Here is a 17,098-nt window from a genome sequence, read left to right as displayed (position 1 = left end):
AAAGTATTGTTCTGCCTTAAATATCTAGCCAGTGGGATCCTCCCCTTCTCCAGAATAGGTTGGAAAATTCAACTTGAGGGTAATGTGGTTTCTGTCGGCATTGAAGGTTGCAGACGACCTGTCGTGAGAAGTACTTCCCCCAACAAAAGGATTTACTTCCCTCTCACTGGAACAATGGGAATGGGTGATCCTCATCGCTTGTAGCTCTGCCATGACTCCCTGAAGGGCGTCGTTGACTCGATTGAAAGTGTGATTCAATTCGTCAAAATTGGCGTCATGTCGTCCGAGAGTTTCTGTAATCTTAGCACGAAACTCCGCATTAGTTTTACCACGCGTGTCCATGGATTGAACCTGGCTCTGATACCACTGATAAGATAGGATTTAGAGGAAGAAGAGATAATAAGAGAAAAGGTGATTGTTTATTGATTCCATGCTTTTCCTCTCGAAACAGTGAGCCTAAATAGGCCACTCAATACAACTGTAAACTAAATAATAGGAACTCCAGTAGTGGAGAGCTGAAGACTAGGGATGCTCTTGCTAATCCCGTTACTTATTCTCTGACCCATTCAATTACTTATTTAAACAATGAAATAAATTAAACAATGAAACAAACAAAACATAAAGTAATTCCACGTAGACTCTCTCCATGCAGTAGTAGCAAGAGATCCACGTGCCCAATGCTTTTATCACCTTGTTTTGTGAGTTAATTAGGGTTTTGATCTTTTATATAAAAACAAATTAGGGTTTTGATCAACATATACATGTCATTTTGTTGAACAAAAATGACTGCAAATTCATTGGACAACAAACGTTGATTTTTAATATTTGTTTGCTTGAGTCAAAGCAGCACCATAATAACTTAGGAAAGCTGCATAAAATTTTGTTTAAGTTACATTTTTAAGTTTTTTAGATGAAAAAACCTTTTTAAAAAGAATATTCAAGAATTTTATCATTTGCTTATGGATTTTAACTCAAAAGTTAATTAAAGTGAGAAAGCATAGAGAGGAAGTTGTGAACAAGAAATTAAAACAAATCTATACAAATACGGTTTATCTAAACTTGTACAAAGTGTTTTTAAACCCATGTTGGACTAGTCCGTCCGACAGGAAATTTGCTGACACGACCACATAACTTTTTTGAATCGAACCTATAAGAAGTTCAATAAAAAAAAATATTTGGTTTTTAATAAGGTGTAGTTAAATTAAAATTTTAATTTCTTTTTAATTATATATAGATTATCAGTATCGCTAAAAAGTATAATGAGTCTAATTTCAACTATACTAATAATGATTTTATAATATTTAGAAAGAGATAGAGTTAAATATTACAAACAAGTTTTTAATGTCTTGACAATATGTTAGTCATACGATTATTAATGACATGGCAAGTATCTAAATAAAGACTTGGGGAAAACTGGAAGGTTTTTGAGTAATAATTTTCAAAGATTAATTTGAAGTTGTTTTTTAAGGAATCAAGTGAATCAACTCTCTGCTCTTTCTCTCAATATAATATAAAGAGATGAAAACGGGGCGCTTGAATGCTGACAATATTATCTCGATTATCCTAAAAAAAAGAAGTCATTGCTATTATTTGACAAAAGAAAAATGAAAAAATATATATAAAAAAAGAGAGAAAAAGTCCATGCTAGTGAGGTTGACGTATAAGAGTTTTCAAAACAGAAACTACGTCAAAAGCAAATACTCTACAGAGTAGATCTACACAAAACTGGAAAAAAATATATTCAATTACATTGAGCTTTGTTAAAAAAAAAACTCTATAGTGTAATTTTTTCCCTTTTTCCACATATCTTTATGAGTCACTTACTATTCCAAGTTTATTTAATGTAAAAACCTCAATAATTATTGAGCTTTATTACGGCACTAGTGTTACCTATAAAATAAATTTTTCGATCTCTAAGTTAGTTTTTGAATTTAATTGTTTTAGCAGGTCAATAATTAAACCAAAAAGATGATTTTTCATGTCTAGTGGAGAGATGAGTCACTACCAGAAAATCTACGAATACAAATGGAATCACTAACGAATTTTTTCCATCGTTAACTCCATCAGTATTTACAAACAGAAATATATCGTCGGTATATACAAAGGGAATCCAAGTCGAAATAGAAGGAATTAAAAAAAATCAAATAATATGATAACATTTAAGTTTTTGTGGACGCCGTTACAGATGAAATTACAGTTGGATTTAAACATGGAAGCCCGTACAATGATGTGTCAGTTATTCCGACAGAATTGCTGATGGATTGACAAACACAATAATTATGTTGGTAAATCCATCGATAATAGTTAATATTTGACCTGGTCATCGACCCTTCTTTTCCATCCCTATTTCTTCTTCTTCCTTAAAAAATCTCTCTGCAACAAAACAAACACCCCCCACATCTCAACACAGTTCATCATTCCGCAATTTTTCCAGTCAAACAACACTTTATTTGACAACATCCGTGTTCTGATTGAAATTTTATTGCGGATTTTTCATTTTAAGTAAGCAAATATACAATTTTTTTTTTAATTTGAAAACAATTTTAAAATGTTAATTTTTTTATTACATATTTTGGTAGTATATGCATTTTGTTTGGGTGTTTACTTGTTTTATTATTTTTTCTCAAACAAACTTGAAACTTGTTGTATGGATTTATGAGTTTGTACGTGTTATGGTTTGTTTTAGATTTTGTAAAATTATATTTGTTTGTAAATTGTTGAAACTTGTATCAAATTACCAACTTAGGTGTGTTGTGATGAAATAAATAATGGTTTATTTAAGGGTCCGTTTTATATTTTGTCAATTTTATTTTCGAGTTGTAATTTCTGTAAATATATAAAAATTTGTATGTACGTAGTAGTTAATTAATGCATGTTGTCATCATTATTTGATATAGGTTCGATAGAAGTCATGGATGTATCGAGATTCACCCTAAGGATTGTAGAAGATAGATTATTCTAATGAGGTTTAGAGTTTTATTAATTACGTAATACCTAATCCGAGAAATATTAGTGGAGGCAGTATTATCTGTCCATGCAAGATGTGTAAGAATAAAAAGTTTCTCGATCCAAATGTTGTAATGATACATCTTCTACACAAAGGGTTCTTAGAGGAATATATGTGTTGTAACCTATTTTTAGGTCCCCACACAAAAAAGGTAAAATAAAAAAAAAAAATATGAGCAAAAGAATAGAACAGTGAAAAAAGGATGTCAGAATGTTCAGAAAATGATCAAAAATTGGTTAAGGAGGTTTAAAAATACAAAAATTAAAATTTGACAATATTTTGTTGACTGATGAGAGCCCTGTTGACAAAGAAAATTCAATTTGAGGAAGAAAAGTCCAAAATCATGTGTTTATGGACTCAATTAAATTTTATTGGAGGTTTAATTGAACTTATGGTGGTTTTGATTGCAAGAAAAATTGATTTTGGAGTTAATTTGGGCTTTAATTGGAAGAAATTCAAGTTCTGAGATCAAATTATAATTTTTGGAAGTTAATTTGGTCAAATTAGGGGCTTAATTGCATAAATATTGAAGTTTAATGGCCAATTAGGGACTTAATTGAAGAAATCTGAGACCAAGGACTAAATTGAAAAAACACGCGCAAATTGAAGGCCTGATTTTGAATGACGCATTTTGGCGCCAATTCTCATTTAAATGAAATGGCGTGTTTTGGGAAAAACGACGCCGTTTCATGCACTGTTACAAAAAAAAAGCCTGAAACGGTGCTATTTTGACGGCACCATGGGTCTTCTTCTTTCCCTGGACGAGCGAGGCAGGGGAAGAAAAGATTTTTCTTCCCCATTTTCACCGACATCCCTTCCTACTTTTAGCTCAAAAAGACGCCGACCAAGGACATGACAGAGCCCACTTTCCACATGTTGAAGGGATGGTGGAGGGGCGGCAGCACAGTGGCCGCCCCGGCCATATCTCCTTCCCCTGTTTTTGCCTATAAAAACAGGGGAAGGGGCACAAAAAAAAAGAACAAAAAAAACCGAGAGGGAGAGAGGGAGAATGAGAGAGAGAGAGAACACAACAGAGGGGAGAAGGAAGAGAGAAGAAAAGAAAAAAAATAGAAAGAAAAGAAAAAGACAGGAGAACGAAAAAAAAACAGAGGAAGAAGGAGGAGAAAACCACCGGCCACCGTGCCTCCGCCGCCAGCAGCACTACCTCGACGCCACCGCAGGTAACCTCCCGCTGCCCCGTCTCTTTCTCCTTTTGCTCAACCGCCATCTGCATCTTCATGCAGAACGTGAATTAATTCACGTTCTACAACTAATGGAGGGCTGGTTATTGTGCTTAGACACGGTAACCAGCCCATTTGGTTTTGGGCCGGGTCTGGCCCAGCCCACTGATATGGGCCGGTTCCGGCCCATTTCAAAAAAATTTAACTTTTTTTTCTTCAGAATTTTACAATTTTCCAGCACATTTTTGTTTATCAATTTTGCTTAATATTGATCTGTATTTTACATCGTAAAAATACAAATCCAATATTAAAATACCTGGTTTTCATCAAAACTTCCAAAATACAAAAAAATAGAAAAAATAGAAAAAAAATGTTTTGTGTATACTGCCAAGTGTCTCAAAACTAAAAAATCATATTGTATTTTTCATACACCAAAAAACAATGTTTTAGCATGCATTTTGGCTTTAATAACCAGTTTATTAAAGTCTAGAGAACATTGGCCAAAATTTAAAAAATAACAAAAATTTTATTTTGTTTGTCTCTTAGTATCCGGGGTATGACATTACACGTAATGCATATTCCAGATATTTAATTCTTTTTTCGGACAATAGAACCTATGGTATGACATTACACGTAATGCGTATTCCGAACAATAAGAAACCACAACACGACCTTAGATTTTATCAGACATTAAAACAATACAGCCTACCTTAGGCAGGGCATAGTTGGGGTGCTAATACCTTCCCTTTACGCAACCAGTCTCCGTACCTGATCTCTAAAGACTAGTTAGGGTTCCTAATAACTAGAATACTAGGTGGTGACTCCCAATCCATATTTTTCACTGATAGGAGACAAGAATTCCTTGTCTCTACATATTTTCCAGGAATATACCATTCCATGTTTTTCCCTGAGGGTGGACGATCGTCGCGACGCCGCACATGTGCGACAGAATGGTGACTCCACTGGGGACCTTGTGGACTAGGCATTGTTTTTGTCTGGTCATTGTGTTTTATTTGTTGGTTTGCGTGTTTTTAATATACTTTTCTTTTATTTATTGCTTACGCGCTTTAATTTCTGTACATATTTGTTCGTGCATTGTATAGAATTGCCTCATGCATCACATGCTTTAAATTTTGAATAGCACACACAAAACGTCTAAGTTAAGTGGGGAATTAGCCATCTGCCCTAGGATCATTGGTCAGGGTTCAGATACGTGAAACACCCAACTCATATCTGAGTGTCTGCTTGGTAATGGTGGGTATACGTGCCTTAACCATTTCTCGCAACGCCCCTATACTGTCTTTACGAAGATCGTCACTAGGCAGATATGAGATCCTTTTGAGACCAGGTAGAAAACTTACTCATGCTCACATAATGAATAGAACCTGTCCTTAGGTTGTATGTGCTACTTTAGTTGTATAAAGACAAACCCTTCTTGAAGCATCTTGAACTCAAGACTTGTGGGTGACACAATGACCATCACGCAGAGTATTTTCCTTGCAGAGTTTGGACAAGAAACAAGATTCTTGTTTCATCATGCAAGGGGTACGATCATGTGTCACCCCTCGAAGGGTGAGTTCATCATATAAATTATAATTCCTAACTTATTTCATTGTAAGTAACATGCATACATACCGCAGATTGAAATATAGGTCCCCAAAAAGTTTACAACACCCGACTTCGAGCAAGAAACATGGAAGATGAAGAGCGTGCTCAATGTGATGCCCATTTTCAAGAAGAGTTGGAGTCTCTGAAAACAAGCGTGGCTCATCTCACTAGCTTACTCGAGCAAACACTGAGAAATACCTCTGGTAAAGGTCCTTCTAACCGATCGGTCACCTTTAATCAGGCTCCTACTACAGTTCAACGTGAAGAAAGAATGAGCGAACATGTTCAAGAGCCTAAGCAAAATCCAACATTTTGCAGTCAGCGACACTTGCACCAGCCCCGACACTCATGGAAGCATCTGCTAACGAGTCTCACAAGGCTAAGTCACCTGATAGCATTAATCAAGCTAAGATAGAGGCGTTGGAAGCTAGACTTAAAGCCATTGAAGGAGTAGACTTATATGATCCGGTACGGGCAGCAGAGATGTCTTTGGTCCCAAACGTGGTTGTACCAAAGAAGTTTTGTGTTCCTGAGTTCATCAAATACAGTGGAATACAATGCTCCATGACTCATCTCAGGTCCTACTGTAATAAAATGGCAGAAGTAGTACATGATGAAAAACTACTGATGCATTTTTTTCAAGACAGCTTAAGTGGAGCAACTTTGAGCTAGTATATGAGATTGGACAACACAAAAATTCAGAGATGGAAAGATCTGGTGGACGCTTTTATCAAATAGTACAAGTACAACTTGGACATCACTCCCGATAGAACCAGCTTGTCCAATCTAGAGAAAAGGGATAAAGAAAGCATAAGGGAATATGCTCAAAGATGGCGAGAATCAGCTGCTCAAGTACATCCTCCATTTCTGGACAAAGAGATGGTCTCTTTATTTGCCAACACACTCAAAGCACCCTAATATGAACATGTGATGGGTAGTTCAGCCTAGCAATTTACTGATGCTGTGATAGTGTGTGAATGCATAGAGCAAGGCGTCAAGAGTGATAGAATTTTTACACCCACCGAGAAAAAAGGCTTCGAAAGAAAAGAGGTCCACCATATTGAAGATGGTTACAGGGGTAGGAAAAATTCATCCCAAAACTACCACACTCCATCCCAGAATACCAACATAAAACCTGAGCCCCATAAATTTCAAGCCAAAAGCCAAATTAAAAATTACCAAAGGGTTCAAGAACAATTACCTCCACTACCGCTACCCCTGAATGAGATGTACCAAAAGCTATTAAGCATCGGTTATATAGCTCCAAAACCTCTGCCACCTGTGCAGCCACCTTATCCTAATTGGTACAAGCCAGAACTCAATTGTGAATACCATGCTGGTATTGTTGGGCATATCAGCCATACCTGCAATGCCTTCAAGAGAAAGCTTTTGCAATTAATCAAGACTGGGTGGATAGAATTTGAAGACACTCCTAACGTGAATATGAATCCTCTACCGAATCATGCTGGAAGTAGTGGATTAGAAAAACACTAGCAATGGATTGTTTGGGGGAATTGGAAAGCATCAATGGTCAAGCATGGGTGTGGAGATCATAACATGAATTTTGAAGGACATAAATTTTAACTGTGGTGTTGTTCCACATTGTCTTTTGAATCCTCTACACAGAACTTTTGAAAGGAAGGCTAGCGTGAGAACAGATTCACCAATGAAGCTTGCCCTATTATTTTCTTTTGTTTTATGCTTTTGAACCAGACTGTCTATGTCAAATGAGCCCTTGTTAAATAAGATCATGTTCTTTCCTGTGTTCATATCTCACTCTTTTTTGTTGTAAGTACATGTAAATAACATTTTGAGTACAACTTTTGCTCACAAAACTACAACACAAAGAATCTCATATGTTTTCAAGGATATTTTTGGGACCTCCAAAGTAAGTACAAAAATAAACATCATGTTGGTATTTGTCCAAAACAAATGCGTTCTGGAAATTCAAGTGATTCCTTAGACAGGAAAATTGAAAGCAAAAAGACAAAACAAAAACAAAAAATAAAACCCCGTGAGGTGACTCAAAACCTTAGTTTTATTTGATTGGATAAATCATTTTGCATACACGCATGAAAGCAAGACCTATCGATCCTCAATGCATTGAGTTTGAGATGAGGAAAGGCCATCTTTGATAAATCCTTTCACAAGGCTGAAATATATTCTTTGCAGTCCTATTTTTTAGCCTAGTAATGTTTTTTTTAAAAAATAACCTTGACTAGGATTACACCCCATACTGGGGGGCAAACAAGAGAGGTTTTAAAGACCATCAATAGGAAAAGACTTCATTATCATCCAGACAAAGCAGTGAAGATGGATGCTGGAGTTGATCATGTCATTATCGTCTAGACAAAGCAGTGAAGATAGATGCTGGAATTGATCATGTAACTTGAGTAAAAAAATCCAAAGGATCCAAAAGAGTTGAGCTTCTCATAAAAACAACTGAGCTGATTATGCTCAACTAAACAAAAGCGAAGAATGAAGAAGAGAAAGAGCCCAAACCCGATACTGGGGGGCATGAAATCTATTTTGGCAAGAAAGTCAAAAGAAAAGGTTAGGAAATAAGCACAAGTGATCCTTAGTCTTGAAATCCCTCAAACACCTTTTTGAGCCTGTAATATCTTTTTCTTCGTAACCAATAGCCAAAGCCTACATTACGTACCTAATCAAGCCCTTTCTGATCAAAGGCAAGCAATTTGGATCGGTAGGCAGTGCTTTCTTGTGCGGGTCAAATCATTATTCATGCAAATAAAATAAATCTAGAAGCTGCTGTCAAAATCTCAGCCCGATCCAACGGTGAACGAACTGGAAATCGAAGAAAGAAGACAGACTGCTCTGCTGCCTCCTCTTCTTTCTTTCTCACGTTTTTCTCCTCTGTTTCTTCTCAAATTTTGCTGCTGCCAGCTACAGTGGCAACTCATTTAATTTAAAGAGACAGCAAGGCTGTCTCTTACTAATTAATGTGATGGTCCCCCATCACATGGTGCGGGACCACACAACATTGGGAGTATTTGGGCAGGGTGATCATGCTTCGACTATAATGTTGAGAAGGAGATGATGCTCCCTGATCTGCAGGAGTTGTTGCTTGTACAATTACCAAGTATTTCCTGCTTCAGTCATGGATGTTATGATTTCTTGTTCCCTCATTTGCAGAAGTTGGAGGTGGATGGATGCCCAAAGATGACCACAACATTTGCTACTACATCAAATGACTCAATGAGTGCTCAATCAGAGGTGCTGCTGATTTGACTTGATTTCTTGCCTCTCGTTTAGTTTTAAAAGCGCACAATAATTACTATGAATTACATCTAACAAATTGGTACCCTTGTTTTCTTTTGATGCAGGGGTTTATGAATTTAAAAAAAATATCTATTGGAAACATGAATGGAGTACAAGATTTAATGCAAGTTGGACGTTTGGTAACTAATAGAAGAAGGGGGCATGAACTTTCGCTCGTGAGTTTGGAAACATTACACTTGAACTTATTGCCTGACATGAGGTGTATATGGAAGGGTCTCGTGCCGAGCAATTTGACTACTTTGAAGGTGAAACAGTGTGACAGACTGACACATGCATTCACGAACAGCATGATTGCTAGTCTAATTCAACTGAAATTTCTAGATATATCAAATTGTGAGGAATTGGAGCAAATTATTGCTAAGGATAATGACGATGAAAATGATCAAATATTGTCAGGAAGTGATCTCCAATCTTCATGCTTCCCTAATCTGTGTCGGCTTGAGATCAGAGGATGCAACAAGTTGAAGAGTCTCTTCCCAGTAGCCATGGCTTCGGGTCTCAAAAAGCTCCGAATACTTAGAGTAAGAGAATCCTCTCAATTATTGGGAGTATTTGGGCAGGGTGATCATGCTTTGACTGTTAATGTTGAGAAGGAGATGGTGCTCCCTGATCTGCAGGAGTTGTTGCTTGTACAATTAACAAGTATTTCCTGCTTCAGTCATGGATGTTATGATTTCATATTCCCTTGTTTGTTGATGTTGGAGGTGCATCAATGTCCAAAGCTGACCACAAAATTTGCTACTACATCAAATGGTTCAATGAGTGCTCAATCAGAGGTGCTGCATATTTGACATGATTTCTTGCCTCTCTTCCTTCAGCAATAAGACTAACAAGTTAGAATGTGTATGCCATTCTTGAATTGGCTTTGCAGGTATCTCAAGTAGCTGAGGGTTCAAGCACTGGTTGCTCCGTGCCAACCAGCACTTGTAGAAACTGGACCCGAAATAAAGGGTGGGAAGAGAAAGAGGAAGAGGATGGAGTTGGTCATGATGATTGAGTTAGATGATTAGTTTGCATTGGAATTTGAAAAACATGCTTATAATTATTTCTTTCAGGTAAAATGGATGCAATTATTTATTTTCTATCCTTTTTTAAATGGCTAAATTAAATCAACATATTACCTCGATATGCATCAGGTTCGTTCGTTGGTTACCTATTACATGATCACCTCGATATTAGGTGATTTCACGAAGATTCATGTCTTTGAGTTGTGGTTTGGTGGGAAGTAATTTCAGCTGTTTCATTAGCTATGGGATACAATTTGGTTTTTTTTTTTGTGAAGTTTGTATTTTCATATATAGCAAGTCACTTGATTAACTTGTTATTGTGGTACCGTACAGTAATATAGTTTCTACATGAATATATATAAATACATGTGAATGAGTATATATATATATATAAAAACTACTTACAAATTTATTGACAGAAAATGAAATTCCAAGATGTAGATTCAGTAAAAGGATAAATCCTCTAGCCTTGAAAAGAATTAGTGCTTGCCTTCGAGATTGTAATTTTGTTTTTCAGGTCTATTCAATTTAATATTTTTAATAACATAAATAAAAATAAACAGCAAATTTAATTTATAAATGTAACTATCTCAAAACAATGTTGAGAAGGAAGAAAAGATTAATAGAATAAAAATAAAATAAATAGACTTTTAAAAAGCAAAGAGTTTTTAATGTTAAAAATATTTTTTTTATTTAATAAACCCAATTTTGTATTAAAAAAACATAACTCTATTTTTATAACTGATTTTTTTAGCAGACAGTTTTTCATTTACCATAACACACATATATATTTTTTTTAGAATAGTTAACATGTCATATTAACATACGTTATAATTATATTATAATGATCAACAAGAAAGAAGAATTATATCACATATAAAATAATAAATCCAAAGCATCAATGAAAAAGAAATTCTCTTTCTATTTGGGCTATGTAAAGCTGAACTAACTAGATTAATTTTGTCTAATAGCAGCAACTAGTACATTAAATTTGGACTATTGTTGACTTAACCTTATCAAGAGTGCAAATACTTTGATTTTCATTTACCGTTAGTTTATAAGTTTTGTTTTTTTATAAAAAAAATAAATTAAAAAGTAATTTTATTCATATGATATTTTAAGTTTTATTTCACTTAAAATAATATATATTTAATAAATATAAAATATTAATAAATCTGCACACATGAAACACACAATTTAGCCAATTGATCTTGAGAGTGTCAGACTTGATGAGAGTCTCATTGGTCAATCATTTAGTCATTATGTTCACCTTTTAAATTGATCTTGAGAACATTTTTAACAAAAAAAAAGTGTTTTTTTTTAAAATTAAATTATTTTTGAATTTATTAATATTTTTTTAAGTTTATTAAAATAAAATAAGGACCATAACTTACAAGTAAAAAAATTGAAAGATGATAAAATTAAAATAAAATTTTAATTTTATAAATTATCTCAAATAAAATAAATAACAATAAAAAAATGAGAATCAAATTTAAATAGATAAAAAACATTTAATTAAAAAATAATAAAAGAACTAAAGTCGATATAAAAATCAAATTATAAGGGATAAAATAAAAAACAATTAAAACAAAATATATAGTAATAAAAAAATTAATAACTAGATTTGGTGCAACAAATAACATTATATTTTTGAATTTTTTCAACTTAAAAAAAATGTAATACAAAATAAAAAAAATACTTTTTTAGAAAACAACCAAATTTTTCCACGAAGTGAAAACTGTTTTTCTTTTACTAATTTTTTAATAGTAAATAAATATAAAAACAAATCTTAGTTTTACATATTAGTTATTCCCGGTAAGTGAATATATATATATATATATATATATATATATATATATATATATATATATAATGTAACATTCCAAATGTTAATGATTTAGTTGTAAAGATTAAATCTTAAAATATATAATCTTAAAATTATATATATATAATCTTAAAATTTTATAAAGATTAAAGAAGAAGAAAAAACAAAACATAAGCGGTGAGGAGTTTTTGGAGAACAGGAAGAGGCGAGTCATTCCACCTCTTAATTATAGTCCTTGCAAATCAATTCAATGCCCACTCCACGCCTTATTAAAATCCATTTGATTTTAATTTACCTAAGTTAATTTACCTGAATCATGATTCACATCTTACATTGAATTGACTCAGTCGAGTTCAAGAAGATTTGTTTCTTTTTAGACCCCATTTGTATGCTGGAAAGTAATTTTTTTTTAAAAGTGAATTATTTTCTGATGTTTGGCAGTGTAATGGAAACTAAGTTGAAAAATATTTTCCAGTGTTTGGTTATATTATGGAAAATGAGTTGAAAAATAACTTATTAATGTTTTATTTTTTTCAAGTTTATTAAAATAATAAGGAACAAATCTTATAAATTAAAAAGTTGAATGAGAATGAAATTGAAAAAAAATATAATTTCATAAATTATCTCAAATAAAATAAATAATAATCAAAATAATAGAGATCAAATCTAAAAAATAAAAAGATTGAAAGATGAAGAAATTAAAATAATAATAATTAACATTTCATAAATTATTTTAAATAAAATAAGTAACAATTAAAAGAATGAAGATCAAATTTAATAGATAAACAATTTTAATTAAAAATGATAAGGGAAAAGCAAATAACAATAATAAAAATGAAGAGCAAAATTAATATAAAAATTAAATTATAAGGGATGAAATTGAAAAATAAATATTCAAAACAAAATATATATAGCAATCAAAAGTTTGAGGATCAAGTTTGATTTAATCAGCAAATAATATGATATTTTTAAATTTTTCACAACTTCCGGAAAGTGTTTTCCGTTCAAAATAAAAGGAAAACAGTTTCTTGAAAACTAAGTCAAGTTTTTCTTTGACTGTAAAGTGTTTTTTATTGACTGGAAAGTATTTTCTATTGACCAATTTTTTTAATAATAAATAAATATATAAAAATTTTAAAAATAATTTTTTAAAAATCACTTTTAAAAAAACAAACACAACTTAATTAGATCATCGTAAGCACACAATTCTGCAAGTCTTGACTCAGGAGAGAGGCCCATTGCCTTAAGAGTAATGAGAGTTGGATATATAATAAAGGCCCAAAGTGAAGAAGTCCCACTTGAACTGAACCCTAGTCGTAGGCTTTGGATTCCTTGAAAACCCATATGATTCAGGTGTCAAGATAAATGCTCGACTGAACAAAATTTCTTGCTTTTTTTCTCCTCTCTCTTTTTTTTTATTCTAAAATACATGACTATTATAAAATAATCAGTTTTACATTCACCCAAATAAATCTTCTACTTAACAGATTAATCTACAATTCAATTGATCATATTAAAAGTAAGATTTATTTTTATTATTTTAAATAAAAATAATAAACTTGAATTGTGTAACTCGGTTTAACTTACAGTCCAGTACTGACAAATTTTTTTTCAAGCATATTTTTATAACAAAACTAATTCCGTACCTATTCACATATGTAATGAAAATAGTTAAGGTATGTATGTATTTTGACAAACGGTAAAGGTCCAGAACTGAAGATGTGAACCAAAACAGTCTAAATCCCTTCTACTACTGAACTCTCTTGAACTAATTATATGCCCATATATCCTATCTCTAATTAAGTATAGAACGTGATTAAAATCGTATTTTTAAAAAATTAAATTTTTTATTTAAAATTAATTTTTTAATATTTTTAAATTATTTTGACATGTTAATATTTAAAATATTTTTTTAAAAATTAAAAAAATATATTATTTTAATATATTTCAAAATAAAAATAATTTTAAACCATGATTGTTATTAAGCTTTCTAACACCCTCTTCTACAATGACCTTCAACCTTGTCCGTTGTCCATTAAAAATGAGGAAAATGGATCAATCGATCGATGTTCTCGTATGGATTGGATAAGTTAATTTTCAACAAGTTCATATATTTTAAACCATGCCATGTAAGAGTAAACTTTAAACTCCCCCACCCCCACCCACCCCCCGCCGGGGCCGCGCGCGGAGGAGGAGATAAGGTCAGAATTAGAAAATTTGAAGTCCTTTTCCTTCCTTCACCCAAAGGAAAGGTGGCTGGCTGGCCTTGGTTTCTGTGTTGTTGAAAAGTCATAATCTACAACCTCATCTTCTTTTTATAACAAAACAACTATATCCAGCTCATACTAAGAGAGAGATACATGTTTATTACACTATTGACTTAGTACTCTCATATTTCTAATTTGTTATGAGTGTTCTTTCAGAAATGGCTTTGAACAGGCATATTGACTTCTTCTTATATTAAAAAAAAAAAAAACTAAGTTAGCGACAACATGCATATATATTTTTTGATTCGAATGTTAAGATGTATTTTCATGTCAATTAATATTAAATTATCTTTCCAGAATATTATATCACTTTATGTATTAAAAAAGACTTAATACATTTATTTATAAGTTGGTCTCGAGATTTGAACTAAAATAATAATAATAAAAAAAAACCTAATGAGAATCGCAGAAGATCATTTATATATAAAAAAACCTAATGAGAATCAAATCAACTTCTTAACATCAAATCAACTTCTTAAGATTTATATAAAAAAAACTTACTAATTAAATTGAAATCTATCATAAAAAAACCTAATGAGAATCTCAGAAGATAGAAGGCAGGATGCATTCGCATATATTTCCCAAGAGTTATAATTAACAACAAATCATACAATCATTTTGATAATAGTTGAAGTGTTTTATTTTAAAAAAATTTCTGAGATAATGATATTTTGATGAAAATAAAATTATAAAAAATACAAATAAAAGTATTGATATGTAAAACTAAAAGAATAATCTAAAATAACTTTGAGAGGTAGCTCAACTAGTCAGGATTTAGATTTACTTTCTAATAGTCACGAGTTCTAGTCCCCTCATAGCTACTAAAAATTTACATGGTCGTTAATTTTACAACCCGTAAAATTAATTGAAATACATACAAGCTGGCGCAACTACTTATATTAATAATAATAATAATAATAATAATAATAAATCCAAGAGAATATATACAAATATAATTCGACACCTACCGTCATTTTCGTTAGAAGAACATAAACCTACTACCCGTGTAGTGAGTCAACTTGATATGCACTTGTAATTAAGAATATACTTAGAGTATACACGGGACCAACCTACATGTGATATTTAATACTGAAGATAGGTAGGCAGAAGCTAATTCATTTGTAGGATTCGATGTTTATCTCTCTGGATTAAATAATTATATTCTTTGCTTCGTATCGGCTGGCAAGAATCGAGAGGTAATTCATTAATCGCAAGATCAATCTTTGCTATTGATTTTTCATTAATCGCAAGATCCATATTCCATTTAGCTTTATTCATGTAAATATTTTTATAGATTTCGACTTGTTCAGTGATTTCAATGTAAATGTACTAGAATCTTTTGCAATAAAATAAATTATAATTAAATCTTTGAATAAATTCATTCATTCATCAACGTTATGTTACTGAAACGACATTCAATTAATCACTGAACAAGTTGATTAATTCAAACAACACGCATTCAATCAATATAATGGTCTTGAAGATAAGTGATTAATGAACGTTAAACATTTCAACATGTTGGGATTAGAAACAAGTTGATTCAAACAACACGCATTCAGTCAACTACTGCATGTAGAATAAAAACTTGGATTTATCGTTCACCTAACCACTTTGTAATTTTATGGATTGCTTAGCACATACTTCGATATGATCTTAATTACTATTCACTATCATGTTGCTTAATATTGATCGGTTATGTTATTATTGGAAATTCGAATTCCACGAAGTAAACTATAAGGCATGATCGGTTTGGACGAGGATGACTTGATTTGAAAATAAAAAAAATAATTATGATAAGTGAAAGATGGCTTCAGAGTCTAATCACTGCTATTCATGATTTATTTTGTAAGAAGATGGATTTTATCCATTATTTGGTACCTATACTTTTTATTTTATTGGAGCCTCTTATGTTTTTTTATAATTGATTGAGTCCCTCTACTCTTTCTTTTGTTTTGTAATAGTCCTTCCATCATAATACTATGATTTCATGCGCTTACATGGAATTTTTCTTTTAGATACTAAATTGAATGCTGGACGACGCCTAATCCAATAACTTCTATTTTTTTAAAAAAAAAAACTTCTCTCCTTCAGTATGAAAATTAAATGATTAAAAAAAAATAGCCTAAACAAACCTAATTAATTATAGTAATTCAATTAATTTCCACATGTTTATTTTATTTTATTTATTTCTTTCATTACATAATCTAAAAAATAAAAGAGTTAATTCAATAGAAAAAATGTCATGTAGACATATATGAGTTTGATGTATTAAAAAAGATTTAATAAATTTATTTGTAAGTTGGTCTCTAAATTTGAACTAAAATAATACTAATATATAATAATAAAATCTCTTTGAGCATCAAACCAACTTTAAAATTTATAAAAAAAAACTTACTAATTAAAATCTTTGAACTTTGAACTTGAAATTTATTTCAGATTGGGTTCATATTTGAATAGCTTGGAAAATTATCAGGATAAAATTCAGGTAAATTAAATTTGTTTAACAATTTTATTTTTATTGTTTTTTTATCAATAACAAAGTTATTTTTTAATTTTTTTTCCTAGAAAAAAAAATTCTCAATAAGTAGGCAGCAACAATCAAGTTTTTTTTTTAATGACAAAACATATTTGTTTCCGATGAAATTTGCTACCACATAAATTTTTTCAATTGAACCTATAATAAGATAATGATATTAGGATGAAAATAAAATTATAAAAAATACATATAAAAGTATTGATATGTAAAGCTAAAAGAATAATCTAAAATAACTTTGAGAGATAGCTCAATTAGTCAGGTTTTGGGTCTACTTTCTAATAGTTATGAGTTCTAGTTCTCTTATGGCTACTGGTACATGGTCGTTAATTTCAGAGCCCGTGAGATTAGTTAAAATACACGCAATCTG

The 17,098-nt window shown here is 31.7% G+C and overlaps 1 protein-coding gene across 1 annotated transcript; it reads left to right on the top strand.

Annotated features, from left to right (window-relative positions):
- Window positions 1-9,157: 9,157 nt before the first annotated feature.
- On the top strand, window positions 9,158-10,518 carry LOC133688231 (uncharacterized). Its single transcript, XM_062107653.1, has 2 exons — window positions 9,158-9,872; window positions 9,968-10,518. The coding sequence occupies exons 1-2, from the start codon at window positions 9,177-9,179 to the stop codon at window positions 10,091-10,093; spliced, it is 822 nt and encodes a 273-aa protein (XP_061963637.1). The 5' UTR covers window positions 9,158-9,176; the 3' UTR covers window positions 10,094-10,518.
- Window positions 10,519-17,098: the final 6,580 nt, after the last annotated feature.

The sequence above is a fragment of the Populus nigra genome, chromosome 1 (genome assembly GCF_951802175.1).
Source record: "Populus nigra chromosome 1, ddPopNigr1.1, whole genome shotgun sequence".
Classification (NCBI taxonomy): domain Eukaryota; kingdom Viridiplantae; phylum Streptophyta; class Magnoliopsida; order Malpighiales; family Salicaceae; genus Populus; species Populus nigra.
This window is presented reverse-complemented; position numbering and strand designations above follow the sequence as displayed.